At 43.1% G+C, this 17,471-nt stretch overlaps 1 protein-coding gene across 1 annotated transcript in view; it reads right to left on the bottom strand.

Annotated features, from left to right (window-relative positions):
* Positions 1–9,974: 9,974 nt before the first annotated feature.
* The window catches only part of ABCA4 (ATP binding cassette subfamily A member 4), a gene marked incomplete at both ends in the record, with an annotated part of 103,133 nt that continues 95,636 nt past the window's right edge, over positions 9,975–17,471 (bottom strand). The window contains 3 exons of the mRNA XM_080916027.1: positions 9,975–10,028; positions 13,417–13,503; positions 15,483–15,732. Of these exons, the coding sequence (XP_080772153.1) occupies positions 9,975–10,028; positions 13,417–13,503; positions 15,483–15,732 (391 nt within the window). The remainder of the gene's footprint in view (positions 10,029–13,416; positions 13,504–15,482; positions 15,733–17,471) is intronic.

Below are 17,471 nucleotides of genomic sequence, written 5' to 3'. Positions count from 1 at the left end.
TGCTGTTTCCTGCTATTTTTGCTTTTAGAGGTAGAATTGTGCCTGTGTGTTTTTCTTCTTTTGGTTTTCTTGCATAGTTATTTTCTTGCTTTTCCTAGGGTGTAGTTTCTCTACTTGTGTTGGGTTTTCCATCTATTATTCTTTGTAGGGCTGGATTTATGAACAGATATTGTGTAAATTTGGTTTTGTCCTGGAATATCTTGGTCTCTCCATCTATGGTAATTGAGTTTTGCTGGATTTAGTAACTTGGACTGGTATTTGTGTTCTCTTAGAGTCTGTATGCTGTCTGTCCAGCTTTCATAGTCTCTGTTGAGAAGTTGGGTGTAATTCTGATTGGTCTGCCTTTACATGTTACGTGTCCTTTTTCCCTTACTGCTTTTAGTATTCTTTCTTTGTTTTGAACATTTGGTGTTTTAACTATTATGTGTTGGGAAGAATTTCTTTTCTGGTCCAATCTATTTGGAGTTCTGTAGGTTCCTTGTATGTTCTTGGTCATCTAGTTCTTAAGGGTAGGGATTTTTTTGAAAATATTTACTGTGCCTTTTAGTTGATATTCTTCGCCCTCTTCTATACCTATTATCCTTAGGTTTGGTCTTCTCATTGTGTCCTGGATTTCCTGGGCATTTTGGGTTAGGAGCTTTTTGGTTTTTGTATCTTCTCTGACTGTTTTGTCTATGTTTTCTATGTTGTTTTCAGCCCCTGAGATTCTCTCTTCCATCTCTTGTAGTCTGTTAGAGATGCTTGCATCTGTGACTCCTGATTTCTTTTTTAAGTTTTCTATGTCCAGGGTTGTCTCTCTTTGTGTTTCCTTTATTGTTCCTATTTCTGTTTTCAATTCCTTCATCTGTTTGGTTGTGTTTTCCTGTAGTTCTTTGAGTGATTTTTCCTGGTTCTCCTGTAATTGTTTAAAGGAGTTATTCACGTGCTTCTCGAAGATCTCCATCATCATCATGAAGTATAATTTCAAGTCTAAGTCTTGTTTTTTTTTGGGTGTTTTACAATTTACTACTTGCTGTGATGGGAGAGCTGGGTTCTGATGTTGCCATCTTGTCTTGGTTTCCATTGCTTAAGTTCTTTCACTTTCTTCTTGCCATCTTGTTATCTGTGATTATAGGTGATCTTGTTGTCACTGACAGGCACCTGTCTCTCCTGTGGATCTGAAGGCCCGTGGGCTCAGGAAGGAAATTGCTTCTGGGTGTTCAACTCTTTGTGGGCAAGCAGTGAGTTCTGATTGCAGTGACTCAGTTCTGTCTTCGTGAGCTCAGGTGTGGGAGCTCTTGTGAGGCTGTTCTGGGAGCTCAGTCCTCTAACCACAGGTTCTGAGTCCTAATGGCAGAGACCCGGCTCTTTCTCTAGTCCAAAAAGGCCCCTTTTCCAGAGAGCACCATGCTCCCTGCACTCCGAGAACTCTTTGTGTTCCCTCGCTGGACACTCGGAGGGCCTAGGCATCAGGCTCACTCATGGTCCAGGTGTAAACATGACTGTGCAGCTGATCTGGGTGCTCAGCCTTCCCCAGGCAGATCCCAAGTCCTGATAACAATGGGCCAGAAAGGACCCTTTTCCAGTGTGGTAAAAAGGGACCCTTTTACCACACTCCCCGTGCCCTGAGAACTCCTGGTGTGACCTCCCCAGGCTAGTGCCCCAGGCTCTCTGCTGATCTGCAAGCTCAGCCTTCCATGGGCAGATCCTGAGTCCTCAAATATCTAAGTCTTTATTTAGTTACATGCTTTAAAAATAGTGGAAATTCTTGGATTTCTTTAGAATTTAATGGCTATCAGACAGCTATAGGCAAAAGTTTAAAATAATCCATTTGTATTTCAAATAAATGGAGGCCACATACTTTTAACCTTTTCTCTATCAAGTAGGGAAGATTCCCAGTAAAGCTTTTTAGAAAGCTTGGGATTTAACTTTGATCTGCTGATTTCTGCCAATAGACTACATTAAAAATATGGTTTAAGAGAACTGGAAAAACTCAGATTATTTCTTCATCTGAGGAGAATTTCTATGCCCCTTACCTTGGGAGGTAAGTCTCATCCTAACAGGTTTACAGGAACAATATTATATAATGTAACATGATTTTCTGTGCATCATGCCGATTGGGCTGATTCAGCTGAAGGACTCTCTCACACTTGATTTGACACCTCTGCCACAGAAATGATCTGAGAATTTTGTTAACTTAGTAGAATGAGTTTAGAATAGATAAAATATTTCTTGTCTTCACCAGGATTTTGTAGACAACCCTCCCCAACACACACCCATTTATTTTAGCTTTTTTTTTTTTTTTTTTTTTTCTGTGCTTATTTAAAGATATTATCGGGAACAACTTAGCAGAGAATCCCTGGGTGTTGATTGTCTCATGGGCTCCCCCTAGTGGAGGGGGAACAACAGTATATAGTTCTAGAAAGAGCTCATTGGTAGACTCATAAAAGCAAATAATGTATCTTCCATCTTCTTGATTGTTTGCAGTGAAGGTGTGTGTGTGTGTGTGTGTGTGTGTGTGTGTGTGTGTGTGTGTGTGTGTAAAAGAAAAGGAATATCTTTTCTAGAGGAGAAAGAAGGTCCTTTTGGTCTTGGCCCCTATAACTGTTGTAGGTAAAGAGATGTAATATGGCTGGCCTTTTTTAGATTTTTTTTAAGACTTATTTATTTATTATATATAAGTACACTGTAGCTGTTTCAGAAGAGGGCATCAGATCTCATTACAGATGGTTGTGAGCCACCATGTGGTTGCTGGGAATTGAACTCAGGACCTCTGGAAGAGCAATCAGTGCTCTTAACCACTGAGCCATCTCTTCAGTCCCAGATTTTTTTTTAAAGAGTGCTCTCAAAATACTCAGCTAAGATCCACAAATTCAGGGCTGTGGAAAGAGCTCAGTTGGTTCCATGTCTGCTGTTTGAGCAGAAAGATCTGAGTTTTATCTCCAGAACCCATTTCAAGAAGCCAGGCATGGTGACACATGCTTGTGAGAGGCAGAGACACTTAGATTCCTGGGGCTAGCTGATAGCTGGCAGCCTGTTTGGTCAGCTGTGCACCAAGGGGAGATTCAAATGATAGAAGGAGAGAACCAACTCCTGAAGGTTGTTCCTTGACCTCAGAGCACTAATGCAGGTCAGAGGACAGATATAAGCTCTCTTTATGTCATGTGAGTGCCAGGAAACAAATCCAAGCCTTCAGGCTTGGCACCAGGTGCCTTTTACCGCTGAGTCATTCTGTCAGCCTGACCAATCTATTAAGAAAACTTTTGAGATTGAACTTAAAATTTTTGCTCAGATAGAGTAAACGTGGTTATGCCAGGAAGCTGATTAGAGGGTCTCACTTTGTATAGCATTTGCCTAAGCTCTTCATTTTTATTACCTTCAGAGTGAAAAGTGGGTGATCAGAAAGGTCAGTATGGGTAGCGACTTATGCAAGGAGTCGTGTGACGTAGTCAAGGCTGTCAAGCTGTATAATGTCCTCTGTTCGCTGCTTATGATTTTCTGTTGGGGAGGGGAATTGATCCATTTAATCTTTTACCTGTCTCTGTATACCAATTAAAATGCACCCTGTCTTTGTGGGGGCCTTTGATCCACTTTTCCCCAATATATCCCCTAAGTAGCCAGTTTTGTCAAATAAAAATGTCTCCATTATGATGATTTGCTTGTTTGTTTTTTGAAACAGGGTCTCTCTATGTAACCGTGGCTGTCCTGGAACTCACAGAGATCAGCCTGCCACTGCCTCTCCAGTGCTGGAACTAAAGGTGTGCTCTATAACATCTGGACCACTCTGATAATATTAGTGCAATTCAATCTCAGTATAAGCAAGTCATTTTTCTTATTCTACAAAAAGTTTGCATGTAAAATTCTTACAGATAAAATGATCTGGAATCCTAGTTGATAGTTCTGATTAGATAAACCCATTATCAAAATGTACATAGCTGAATTTTCTAACTAGATCTGACCCAATTAGATATTGGATATAGTTCAGTCTAGACCCAGTTTAATCTAAGGGTTTTTAAAATCAATCAAAACAGCTCAAAACACAGGTTTGTGGGATTCAGAATCCAAGAGCGAACTCACCCCTGACCTCTACTCACCGGGAGAGGCCAAGGATACAGTGGGCCCTAGTCCGACAGTTCTGCTCCGTCATTAGGACCCCTGCAACTCTACCTGAGATCCCAGTTCCCACTTCCTTCTCTTAGGAAGAAAAGGACATGCTCAACAGGAGTTAAATGAGCAGACAAAAAACGATGAATCAGATGGTACAGGTGGTCCAGAGAGCATATTCACACTGTTAGAAAATGCTGCCACAAAACAGAGAAATAGCCTGGTGGCATACAGTTTGGCATGTCCCTTAAATGGACATACTTCTTCAGTTTGTAATCTGTGGCTGGTGGAAAATGTGTCATTAGCCAGTTTCAGCCACTAGCTTTAAGACTATATTGTCTTATTAGGTTAATTTAACATATGACTAGCTTAATTTAACTTTAGATGTTTGAGTTTCTTGGGACACAGCAGATGCGATCATACTTAAGCATGGTTTGCTCCCTTACTAAGCCAAGTGTCTTCTTTGGAGTTAACCCTATATCCATTAATGTTCATACACAAGGATCTACAGACATGTTCCAGCTTTGGCTTCATCTATACCAGATGTTCTTAACCTTCCTAATACTTCAACCCTTTAAAATACAGTTCCTCATGTTATGGTGACCCCAACCATAAAATTATTTTTGTTGCTATTTCATAACTGTAATTTTGCTACTGTTATGAACTGCTGTTACTCACTGTTCCCTTGGCAGGTTGTTACCATGCCAGGAATACACATTCCTATTCTTTAGGGGTTGGGGGGGGTGCTTGGTGAACCTCACCACTGCACTTTATCTTGAACTCAAGTAAGTCGCCACATGAAAGAACAAACCACACAACAACCTCTGATCCAACTGATTGATAAGATATAATTTCCCCAGCTAAACAGCACAAAATCCCGTACACACCCATCTCTCTAAAATACTCATAACAACCTGTCTCTATGTACAGAGAAGAATTTTAACATCTGCCTCCAAGTTGCTCTCAGCCACTTCTCCCTCAAGCTCCTTCCTCTCTTTCCAAAACTTTGTTCCGCCCATCCTTTCTTCTCGTCCAATGGCAGGCCTCGATTTAACCTGTACCTGCCTTCCTGCATTAAAAACGTCATCTTTATAACTCAAGTTCAGCCTTAAGTCAGGTTCTCTAAGATGGAGTCTGAACCCAAGTTCTGGTCTCTCCCTGAGCATGCCTGTTCCACATATGTCACACTGTTCAGGGGCCCAGAACTGTGCTCTGGAATGCTAAGTCCTTCAGGATGTTTTATGGTTGAAGCTAGGCTACTAGATTATAGAACTGGGAATGAGGACTTGAGGGCTCTTATGCTTGGACCATGCATGCATCTATCTCTTCCACTGTTCAGCTAGGGAGAACACTTAGTGAAAACTTAAGAAATGCTGTTCTTTTTAAAGGTGTATTTATTTATCACACACACACACACACACACACACACACACACACACACACACACACACACACGTGTTCTGTCTCATGCACACCACAAGAGGGAATCAAATCTTACTACAACCATGTGGTTGCTGGAAATTGAACTTAGGATATTGAACTTAGAAGAGCAGCCAGTACTCTTAACTGCTGAGCCTGAGAAATGCAGTTCTTACGTGAGCAACTGTACAACAAATCATACCCATTTCTAGGAGGAGAATGACTGGGTATCACGTGGTAGCAGTCTAACTCCCCATAACCTATCCTTTTAAACATCCAGGTGCTTCTGAGTTGTGAGGTCTAAGTCAGCCACTGAGGAGGGCTTCAGGAGTGTGCAGATGTGGAGGTACACAGACCTGCACCCTGAGAGGGTCTTGCATTGAAACAGATGCTTCACTATTGCCACCTTGAAATTCTAAGATAGCTGCCCTCCTATTTCCTTTTGTACTGTGTCCAACCAATTATGCACCCAGTTATGCCCGCTGTTTCCCACACTGACACGTTCATGCTGCCTGCTTAGTATATACTGAAAATCTGTTATGTAGTGAAACATCAGAAAAGAACATAGAAATAGAAGCTATAAAGATGAGTAAAGATTCAAGATTTATATCTTCTGCTCTAGTAGAGGTGTGAGAGAAGTGGAATAAAATTCATCACTTAAGAGTTTACAAGGCCTTCGTGATTGCTCAGAGGGTGCTTACCACCAAGCCGGATGACCCAAGTTGGACAGATCTGAATCGATGCTCATTAGGTAGATGACTACTCCTGTCCCATCCTCGTATAATCTTCTCTCCTACATCGCAGTTGCTAATCTGCCTCTAGCAAGGCTGATCTAAAGGCCTTACCACAGGTGTTCACTTCCCCATGTTACCTTTCCAGCAGCACATACTGGGCCTCAGGCTGCAGTGTTCCTCTCCCATGAGCCCCCGGGACTCTGGAGAACAGCCATACCATGGTTGGCCTGAGAAGCGCTGCTGGAAAGGGTTTATACAACCAAGACTGTCTGTAGGTCTGACCGGGGACACTGCCTGGTGTTGGGATTCTGTAAACCCCACTCCTCAGTTACCTAGCAACAGCCAGGTATACCAAACCCCTCAATTACCTGGCAGTAGCCAGGTATGCTCCACCCCAGTGACCTGACACTATAAAAGGGGCTGCTTGACCCCTCCTCTCTCTCTTGGCCTCTCTTGCTCTTGTGCTCTTGCAGCCTTACTCTTCCACCCCTACCCCTCCTCCTCTTCCCTTTCCTTTCCCCCCTCTCTCCCACGTGCTCATGGCTGGCCTCTACTCCTCTACTTCCCTATCTCTCTCTCTCTCTCTCTCTCTCTCTCTCTCTCTCTCTCTCTCTCTCTCTCTGCCTCTACCGCCCTCTTAACTCTCCCGTGACCTGAATAAACTCTACAGTGTGTGGCTGGTCCCTCAGGGAAGGGATTCCCAACACGGACCCCCCAGAGGCATCTCTCTTGCCCCCAGGCCTTGCTGCACCTCCATGGGCCATATGGCCCCCACTCTCTCTATCCTTCCCCTAACACCTGGGAACAGAAATCTGTTCCCCTTCTTTACTCAGTCGTTTGAAATGGTTTGGGTTAAAACCATTTAGCCTCTAATTCTTGGTAACCTCTGGTGTGAACGACTTGAAGCCATGTACACCACAGTCTCTGATACCCCTGCAGCAAATGCACTCATTAGCACCAGAGAGGGTGTCAGAGCTCCGTCCACGAAGGAAGCTGTGTGAGGAGATTTCTGAGACCTTGTGAGAAAACTTCAAGTAAGCAAGACAAGTGTGTGTGATCTCTGTTCCTCCATAGCATGGGTTGTTCTTGGAATATCCTTTCATGCCCCTCACAACAGGAGTGAATTCATTTTACATTACAATTGGCTGTCATTACTTGCTTATATGCCCCTATGCAAAAACCAGTTTTTTTTCCATATGTGGCTTGTCCTTGTGATTGTATACTTTATTCAGGTGACTCTTCCTTCTTTTTAAAAAAAAATCTTTTAAAAATTTTTTTATTTACTTATCTACATCCCAAATGTTGCTTCCCCTCCTGGTCCCTTCTTCTCAGAGTCAGTCCCTTCTGAGAGGGTGGGACCCCCATGGGTATCCCCTAGCCCTGGCACATCAAGTTTCTGGCAGATTAGGTGAATCCTTTCCCACTGAGGCCAGACAGAGCAGCACTGAGGCTAAACTGCTTGTCTGCTGTATATGTGCCTATGTGCAGGGGGCCTAGTTCAGCCTGAATATGTGTTTTGGTACGTGGCTCAGACTCTGAGATCTCTCAGAGGTACAAGTTTGTTGACTCTGTTGGTCTTCCTGTAAGTTTCTCATCCCCCTCAGGGTTTTCAACCCTTCCCCTAACTCTTCCATAAATGTCCCTGTTGCAGTTACCTCTCCGACCCAAATAAGCCCATGCAAAGAAAACACAACTCAATATGAATACAAGCTGCACACCTAGACTGGGCAGATCTACCAGTACACTACTGCATTCCTCAGGTATGAGATCCCTTATAACTTACCGTTTTTTCCAGGCCTCGTACTTCAGCTCCATCTTTCTTATACCTCCTTTCTCTCTCTCTCTCTGTAAAACCCCTCTCTTCCTCTCTCTCCAACTCTTCACCTCCACCTCCCCTTCCCCCTGCCTAATCACAGGCTCTTGTCTTTATTTTACAAATTAAAATGGGAAGAAGGTTCTGATGGAGTCATCTGAGTACAGGACTAGGCAGCCCTTCTTGGGGAAGTAGAATTAGCATCAAAATACAAACAGCCCCAGGTCAATCCACAACAGTTCCCCCGACTCAAGTTTGGCTGTGGATGTGTCTGCATCTGTTCCAGACAGGTAGAGCCTCCCCAAGGACAGTTATGCTAGGCTCCTGTCTGCAAGCATAACAGTTTCATCAATAACGTCAGAGATTGGTGCTTGTCCATGGGATGGGTTTGGAGTTGTGCTGGTTATTGGTTGGCCTTTCCTTCAGTCTCTGCTCCATCCCTGCATTTCTTTTAGACAGGACAAATTTTGAATGAGTTGCTGTCCTTATCCCTCCCCTGGGGGTCCTGCCTGGTTACAGAAGGTGGCCTCTTCAGGTTCCATGTCCCCACTGTTAAGTATCTTGGTTAAGGTCACCACATACCTACTCAGCTTTACTCCTGGGAGCCTCCCCTATCCCAGGTCTCTGGAACTTCCTAGAAATTCTCCCCTCCCCCAACCCCACCACCATCAACTGTAGATTTACATTTCATAGGACCTTCTGGGCCTCTCTTCAGTCTCTTCCCCCACCGGTCTCTACCTCCCCATTACCTTCCCCCTCCCCTCTCCTATCCAGTTCCTTCCCTCCCACAGCCTCCTATGACTATTTTGTTTCCCCTTTTAAATGTGATTCAAGCATCCTTGCTTGATTCTTCCCTCTTGTTTAACTTCTTTGGGTTTGTAGGGTGTATCATAGGTATTCTCTACTTTATAGCTAATAGCCACTTATCAATGCCATGCAAGTCCTTAGTCATCAGGGAAATGCAAATCAAAAGAACTTAAGATTCCATCTTATACCAATCAGAATGGCTAAGATCAAAAACTCAAGGGACAGCAGATGCTAGTAAGGATATGGAGAAAGAGGAACAATCCTCAATTGTTCACAGGGTTGTAAACCTGGACTACCATTCTGGAAATCAATCTGGCAGTTTCTCAGAAAAGTGGACATAGTTCTATCTGAAGACCCAGGGATACTATTCTTGGGCATATACCCAAAAGATGCTCTGCCATATAACAAGGACACATGCTCCACTATGTTCTTAGCAGCCTTATTCCAGAAGCTGGAAACAACCCAGATGTCCCTCAACCAAAGAATGGATTTAGAAAATGTGGTTCAGGTGAGTCTTCTTAACCCTCAGAGTATAAACCCATGGCTAGTGCTTACATTGCATTAGCAGGTGGTGTTTTCCTTAGCCCAACCCTATGAACGCTTTGATGCATGACATTACAGAGAGCCCAACCCTAAGAAGACTTGGATGGCATTGCAATGAGTCCATTCCCCTCCACTCCAGTGTTAGCAGGATTTGCCACAACTAGTATGGCTGTGCTAATGACTCTCATGGAAGCTCAGCCTTCTGATAAAGCCAGAAACTGTACCAGAGGCTGAACACTAATGACCCTGTGCCAAGCCGGAGATTAATAAGCAGAATAGCCCATCAGGAGACTGCTTTTTATTCCTCCTTCCAAACAACACCCACACATCCACACCCCTCCCAGTCCACAAAAGCAGATCCACTGAGAATCAAAGTATTCCTAAAGCCAAAACCACTAGTCAGGGGTTTGGATGAAAAGGTGGCCATTCCAATAAGTCAGTTTCACCATCGGGTGTTAGAATGAGCCAGTGAAGTTTGGTTTCTTTCTGAAAGAGCCTCCTCCAGCTCACTGTGGACTCCTGCTGTGTTTCTCTTCTGCTGCAGTGGGGTTGTTTATGTTAACCAGTTGTTCAGATCATCCTGTGGGTAAAGGCTCCTGTGTCTCCAGCTGTCCAGATTTCCCTTCAAGCTACATGGAGAAAGCAACATAGAAGGAGATCAGACCTGTGGGAGATCACTTGGACACTTCTCACCCTGGGTTTCTGGAGCAATAAACTTTTAGGTTTAAAAGAGTAGCCACTGACAGTTTCTGGAGGGAGATCAGCTAAAGGAACTGGGATCCTAGCAGAACACCAAGTTCTTACCTATGAATCTAAGATCTATGGATTTGTTACAGGGACTTACATGCCTGTGTGTGTGCTTACATCTTAGAAGAAGCCTATACTCTAGGTGCTCTTTCCAATAGATGTTTTGAAGACTATGTTCCCCACTCTTATGCTGAGCCCCCAACCTATGCCCTTGTTTTAGACAATGGCTTCTACCCATGTTAAATGTATTTAATGGGGGTTCAAATGGAGTTAAATCTTCAGGCCTGGGTGTTTTTTTAATTAGAGAAAGTTACTATTACCTTGCTGGCTTAAAAGCCAAGAAATTATATTTTGAGTTTACCCCTGAGTCTAGACTTCTCTTTGTCTAGTTTGTTCAGAGCTGGCTCCTGGGACTGGAATAGATGTATATGAGAGATTCAACTGGCATTCATGATAACAAATCTAGATCAAACTTGTGCACTAAGCCAGGACAAATTAATATTTTTCTAACTAGTTTTCTAGCTAGAGACATATAATCCCTAATCATAAATTGTAGGTTACCTTCCTGATTCAGTATCAGCTTTGGGGTGGTGGCAGGGAAGGGAAGGAGAGGGTAGGAGATGGGCCTTTCCAGTCTATGCAAACTGGCTTCTCCAATTATCTGGTTTAAACACACAAACTTTTGTGGATTTTATGGATCCCCTACCCTGACCCCCAACCTCCACCCAGAGACAGGCTTTTGCTCTGTAGCCCTGGCTATCTTGAAACTCACTCTATAGTCCAGGCTGGCCTCAAACTCACAGAAATCCTCCTGCCTCTCTGCCTCCTGGGTGCTAGGATTAAAGGTATGTGCCACCACCACCAGGAAGACGTCAAGAATTGCATGTAGGGTTGAAACAGACTCTGAGATCTGTTTTCAAAAAGAACAGATGTGAAAACCTTATTTCCCATGGAGCTCCTGTTCCTCCAAACCAATTTCTTAATTTCAAGAAAAACAAGTCCAGCTGAAGACCAAGTTTCTACAAGGATCTCAAAGCTGCAGGTACTTTAAACACATAGGAATATGTGTTTAAGGGTAAATGTGATGTGGGGGAACCTCTGTGTATGAAAATAAGAATTATTGTTCTGAGTTGCTTCTGATTGTTTAGAGCCAATATGATGGGTATAAAATGATTGGCTCGTTTAGTAGATTTCTAGGTTAACAGATTCTTGATCACCAATTCTAGCAAAACCTTGACACTCAATAAGCTGAGTGTATAAAACCAAATCTCAAGAGATGTTTCCTAAGACCAGGTTTTTTGAAGAGCTTTAAAACATTCCCAATAAGCAGAATTCCAGATAATAAAACATTAGTTCAGTCTGTGCTCAAAACCAGGAGATCAAAAGCCATCAGCTTGCAGAACTTCCAGAAGCTGGCTTTCCTGCTTGAGCAAGCTGAAAATGTTCTCTAGATCCTCTTGAGATAATTCACCCATTACTTGTTTTCAGAGTACTTTAAGGAAAATTATCTTAAGTGGTACACAGTACATAAGGATTTAATTCCTATCTGTTTTATGGCAGATTTATATTTGATACCATATAAAGGATTTTTGTGAATTTTTATGAAGATAGTATGTCATTAGGTCAGTGTTATATTTTGAATAAAACATACATTATAAAATGATAATCTAACCAATGTGTTAAGTAGATTATCGAACACTGGTAAAAAACAAAGTGACAAACAGAGTCATACCATGATCACAGCCAACAAGAGGGAAAGGTTGGAACTGACCAGTCTACGTCATCGGTCTTGAGCACCCTGGCCTGCTCCTGAGGTTATCTGGTGTTAGCCTTGCAGGAGGGACAGCTCTGTTGGCTATGGCAGCAAATATTTGTAATCCTAACCCTCAGGAGGCTGAGGCAGAAAGACCATGATCTTGGAGCCAGCCTGGACTACACAGTGAGATCCAATCAACAAACAAACAAATAATGAATAAATGAAGACTATTCCGTGGTGTGGGGAAGGGACCACTGGTAGTTCTTAGAAATAATTTTGCCATCTATGTATTCTCTGTTATAATACGGACTCATGAATGTAAGTGACTCTCAGAGAATAACTTTGCAACCTGTATTAATAGCAACTGTAAGATGGAGAAATGGGACAACAGTTAGAACATTGGTCAGATGCCCTGGACAGGCATTCAGGGCCCTCTGGAGGGTGACAGAGACAAAGTCAACCTTGCCAAGTGGCCATGGGGTATTGACACATTCATTAGGAGCATGCCCTTGGAAAGACATGCTTTGCTCTTCAGCTAGATTTGGCTTTTCTTGCAATAAAGATTAGTTTAGAGGAGTAGGAACTTTATGGAAAATAAGCGTTTTCACATCTGTTTGTTTTGGGAAAAAAAAAACTTTGATTTGATTTGATTTGATTTGATTTGCTCTCCAGTAGTCCAGACGGAACGGCTGACTTACTTGCACTTGTTGGGTCTCACCAGGAATCCCAGCCATCTGCTACTGGCATCAGCCCCACTACTTTCTCCAGCATTCTTTCCACTTGGGCAATGAATGAGTGTACTCCTGGCGTGGGCCCTGTGCCAGAGCAGGACCGGCAGTCCATCCAAGGCTTTATCTTGGGCCAGAACTTGTACCTTCTTTCACTTTCTACAAACTTCTTCCTTTACCATCTTGATACTTCCATGAAGAACAAAAGACTCAGCTTTGTTTACCACTGACACACAGCCTCTCAGCCCTGATCCTTTTAAGCTCACAAATGTGACCAAGAAGTGTTGTCAATATCTCAACAGCTGAGATGTTTCGATATTCTTTCTTTCCTTGCTTATGCCTAAAACTGGAAGTTTGGAGATTTTTGGTTTTTATGCTTAACAGAAAATGTGTCGAACAGTTTCTTTAAAAAATAATCCTTGGGTCTGTGAGGTGGTCTTCCTGGATAAAGGTGTGTGCCTTCAAGCTGATGTCTTGATGGACAAGGTGTCTTGATGGGCATTAAATAATTGCTTTTAAAATGTGATTCACCCCCACCATCCAGATGGTTTCCAGATGATGTTGGGGAGCCACTCAATTACTCGGTGAAATGTTCAACGGAGACCGGTTCCTAGTAGAGAATACCAGGGACCACATGGGAGCAAGCATGGAGGATTGTGGGTATAATACAGGCAGGTAGAGATGTGGCTGGGGCACCTGAGCCTAGGAGTGCCTCAGGCTCACTCATGGAGACCCCTGTGCTAAGGCCCTACCTAAGCAGTGGTGAGGAGAGAGCAGTAGAAATACCTTGGCTTGCCATCTGGCTCCAGCAGCCCTGGGGTGCAGAGGGAGGTCATAGGTCTCAGTCTGCTGTTTAGCGAAGTTTACAAACACCTGCAGGCAAGAGAAAAGTAAGTAGAAGTTTCCAGAAAGATGGGACCCCACAACACTTATGTGCTTTGCTCTGGGTTTCCCACAGTTGGTGGGCAGCCAGGCTGGTGTAGCTTGTTTCCTTCTGTGGCTTGTCACAGGCCTTCACAGTAGTGCCCAGGACAAGGCCTGCTCCCTAGACTCCTGAACCAAGGGGTTCTTGCTGGAGGGTTCAAAGGGCATTTGAATACAAAATTAGGATAACTAAGGCAGCTGGCAGAGTCCAGGCTCCATAAAAACAGCTGAGCAAAGGTAACTGCTCTCTGCTGTGTTCTTTGTTCTACAAGCAGTGCGGCCAGAATTCCTGTAGGAGTCCAATGTGGCTGTCACCTGCCTAAGAGGGGCAAGAGCTTCTCTAGAGGTAAACACTTGCCTACTTCCTTTGCTTTACCAAATGGTCTTTAAAGATGTTTATTAAAAACAAAATGAAACAACAACAAAAAAAGAAATTTAAAAAGGGCCAACCCCTCAACAACGCAGGAAAAACTCAAATGTAAACTGATGACTGAATAGATAAGTAAAATGTGGATATGAGTGAATATTCCTCAGTCTTACAAAGGAAGGCAATTCTGAACATGATACAGTGTGGGCATGAACCCTTGGGTTATTATGTCAGCCACAAAATGACAATTACTATTCACTTATATGAGGAGCCTAGAGTAGTCAGTTTCATAGACAACAGAAGGCCCTGAAGAAGGAAGACACTTACAGATATTCTAATGTAGATTGTGGGGGAGCTCTGGTGGCCCAAACCCTACCCAAAGAACAATACACATCTAAGGAATGCTGAGGGAGAGCATAGCAGTTGGACAAAGACATATACATATAAGTAACATTACAAGGACTGATGAGGTTGTATTTATATGTTTAGGAATGTGTGTGTGTGTGTGTGTGTGTGTGTGTGTGTGTCTATATAACTATAAATAGAAAGATGATAGATAGATAGATAGATAGATAGATAGATAGGTAGGTAGATAGGTAGATAGATAGGTAGATAGGGTTGATAGATGGATAGACAGACAGATGATAGATAGATACCAGCAATTTTATAGAAAGAAAGTAGATGGAGCCAGGCATGTTAGCATATGTAATCCCAGCACTGGGGAAGCTGAAACAGGCTTACATATGGTCCTGGGTCAAACACAACAAAATCTCCAAAAGTAAAGTGAAATGGTAATTGCCAGGGACTGTGTGGGGAAGAAGAGTGTGGTGTTCAGTGACACAAGATAAGAAGAGTATAGATGAGCTATGGAGACAGCTCAGCCATTAACATATTTTAAATGTTTGCCATGCTAGTATGGAGACCATTCAGCTCCTCAGGACCCACATAAATACTTGGTAAGTATGGCAAATCATAATTATAGTCTTGGAAGGTGGAGGCAGGAAATCCTTGGAGCAAGCTGGCTCACAAGAGTATCCACATTGTTGGAAAGCTCTGAGTTTGTTTGAGAGACCCTGCCTCAAAGAATAGGAGGAAGAGCAATTGAAGAAGATTCCTGATGTCAGCCTTAGGCCACACATGTACACATGTTCATCTGTACCTGCACACATGCAAATATGCACACGAAAACATGTACACGCAAACACACATGAACACACACGAACATCACATTCACACTAATAAATAAATACCTACATAAAAAGCAAATGCTTATCAAAATTTACTGAGCCGTACAATTAAATATGCCTATGTGTTCTTTTCAATTAAAAAGTTGACTTGGAAAGAGAAAGAAATCAGCTACTACCATAAAACAACAAGCATGAAATACAAGAAGATGAAGCAAAGAAGGTCAGTGAAGTTTGTGGATGACTAAAATGGTGTTGGAAAGCCATTTCTGAAATGCCAGACTTTACGAGACAGAGACTAACAGTGTGTTAAAACTGAGGACATCCTGCCTTTTTTCCATGTTACCACTGGCACTTAGCACCCTGTGTAGACTTGCCTGGTCCAGCGTGGTCTGGGTGACGGAGTACTCCTCAATGAGCAGACTGTCCTTGTGGGAAATGAGCAGCTGGAAGATCCTGGCCAGGGACGATGAGGGGACCTGAAACTGGAGCATGCTGTGGTGTCTCTCCCTCTGCACGCTGCCGGGGAAGTTCCCCTGGAAGAACTGCTCCACGGGATTCAAATCGGGAAGCAAGTCGTCCTTTGGGGATTTGATTTTCATCGTGACAATGTAGCCATCTCCAAACCTAGCAAGTGCATAGTATGTACAGTGCTGTAAGAGCTAAGGCAATTCCCAGACAAATGTACACGCATCAGCCCACAACAGGGAGTAAAAGCTCACAGCATTGACCTTCTATGAATGTTTAAAACTAGGAGCAAAAAAACGAGTTGGCATCAGTTTTTGGAAGTCTAAATGTCTGTGTGGTGAAGTTGGATGAATTGTACTTGCTGAGATCCAAGGTGGTTGTAGCCCCCCCCCCCCCCGTAGAGATCCTAGACCCACCCATAAAGACGTGGCTAGAGCACTCAGGTGTGGGGAAGACTGAATGGCTTTTATACGATTTGCTAGGGAAGAACACAGACTCACTTCCCAAGTTCATGAGAGATGTGGAGCTTTGTTGTGGTTTGGATGATAGGCATTTTGCCTGAAGACTCATGTTTTAAAGGCTTGTTCCTCCTTGCAGCACTGATCAAAGGTAGGACCTTAAGGAATGGTATGATTATGACAGGCTCTCATCTTATCAATGGATAATTCTATTAGAGGTGGGACCCAGCTGAGGCAAGCAGATCTTGGGAACATGTTTTTGAAAGATGTCTGTGTGTGCACACACACACATGCGTGTGCATGTACATTTGTGTGTGTGTTTCTCCTTCGCTCCTGGAATCTACTAAGGTAAGCAGATTTCTCTACCACACATTACCACCACCATTATTTTCTGCTCCAGGTCCAAAACAGTAGAACCAGGAGCCCTTGCTTCTTGATGTCCGGTTTTTCTCTGGTATTTTGTTACAGTGATATAAAGCAGACTAACAATGATGCGCGTTCTTACTCCTCACTAGGTTTGCTAGTCACCCTATGTGGGTTAAGAGTGGTCCATCAGAAGGGTGTGAATCACTGGCTGGTGACAGTGATAACCTGTGTTGGGGTACATCGTATCTGTTAGTTTACTGGAGAACTTCCTTTGTGAACTAGGGCTGTCTCTACAGCAAGACACTATGAGTCCTCCAGTTTTGGGAAATTAGTCATCCCTTCACATGGGGACACCCTCCCCTTTCCTGGGCTATCATGAGGATATTGAGGAATGAGAGGGGATGTGGAGGGACGTGCTCTAGCAGTTTGGCATGGGGAGTTGCTGACACGGGCCTGGTGATCTCACTTGCTGTTGCTTTCATAGCTATCTGTGTAGTCTCCACACGGTGGTTACCGATAAATCAGGATTAAAACCCCCTTTGCCAAATTCACCGTATATATTAGATCTCTCCACCCGGATGCATGTGAAGGATGGCGGTACTCGAGCAACGTGCTTCATAATCTCCCCAAGACTTGGATCTCAGCACAGATAAGCAATGTTCTGTTATACTAACCAGCTAGCTTGATAGCTTGTGTCCTGGGCTCCTCATAAGCATGTTAAATATATTCTAATATGCCTGGGAAACAGTGATGACTATAAATCCACTCTTCCCCTGACATATTAGGATGCAAGGAAAGATGTTACAATAATCTCCTTTTAATGAATTGTTAGCTTTATCTCACAAGTTTTAAATAATAAGGGATTATCTTTAGCCATTTATACGTTTATGGTTACAAGGTAATATTGCTCAAGATTATTAGTTTGTCATATGACATATGGTCATTTTTTTTAACCCAACCAGATACAATATTCTAGGGAAAAAAAAAAAAACTGGTTCTCAAGCTGTTTGGTCTGTTATTCATTCTACATTGGTTGTAGATCCTCACAAAATGTACTTCGGGTCCTGGTTTTTG

This window comes from Micromys minutus (assembly GCF_963924665.1).
Source record: "Micromys minutus genome assembly, chromosome: 4".
In the NCBI taxonomy this organism is placed as follows: Eukaryota; Metazoa; Chordata; class Mammalia; order Rodentia; family Muridae; genus Micromys; species Micromys minutus.
The sequence above is the reverse complement of the archived record's forward strand: the minus strand, read 5'-3'. Positions and strand labels throughout refer to the sequence as shown.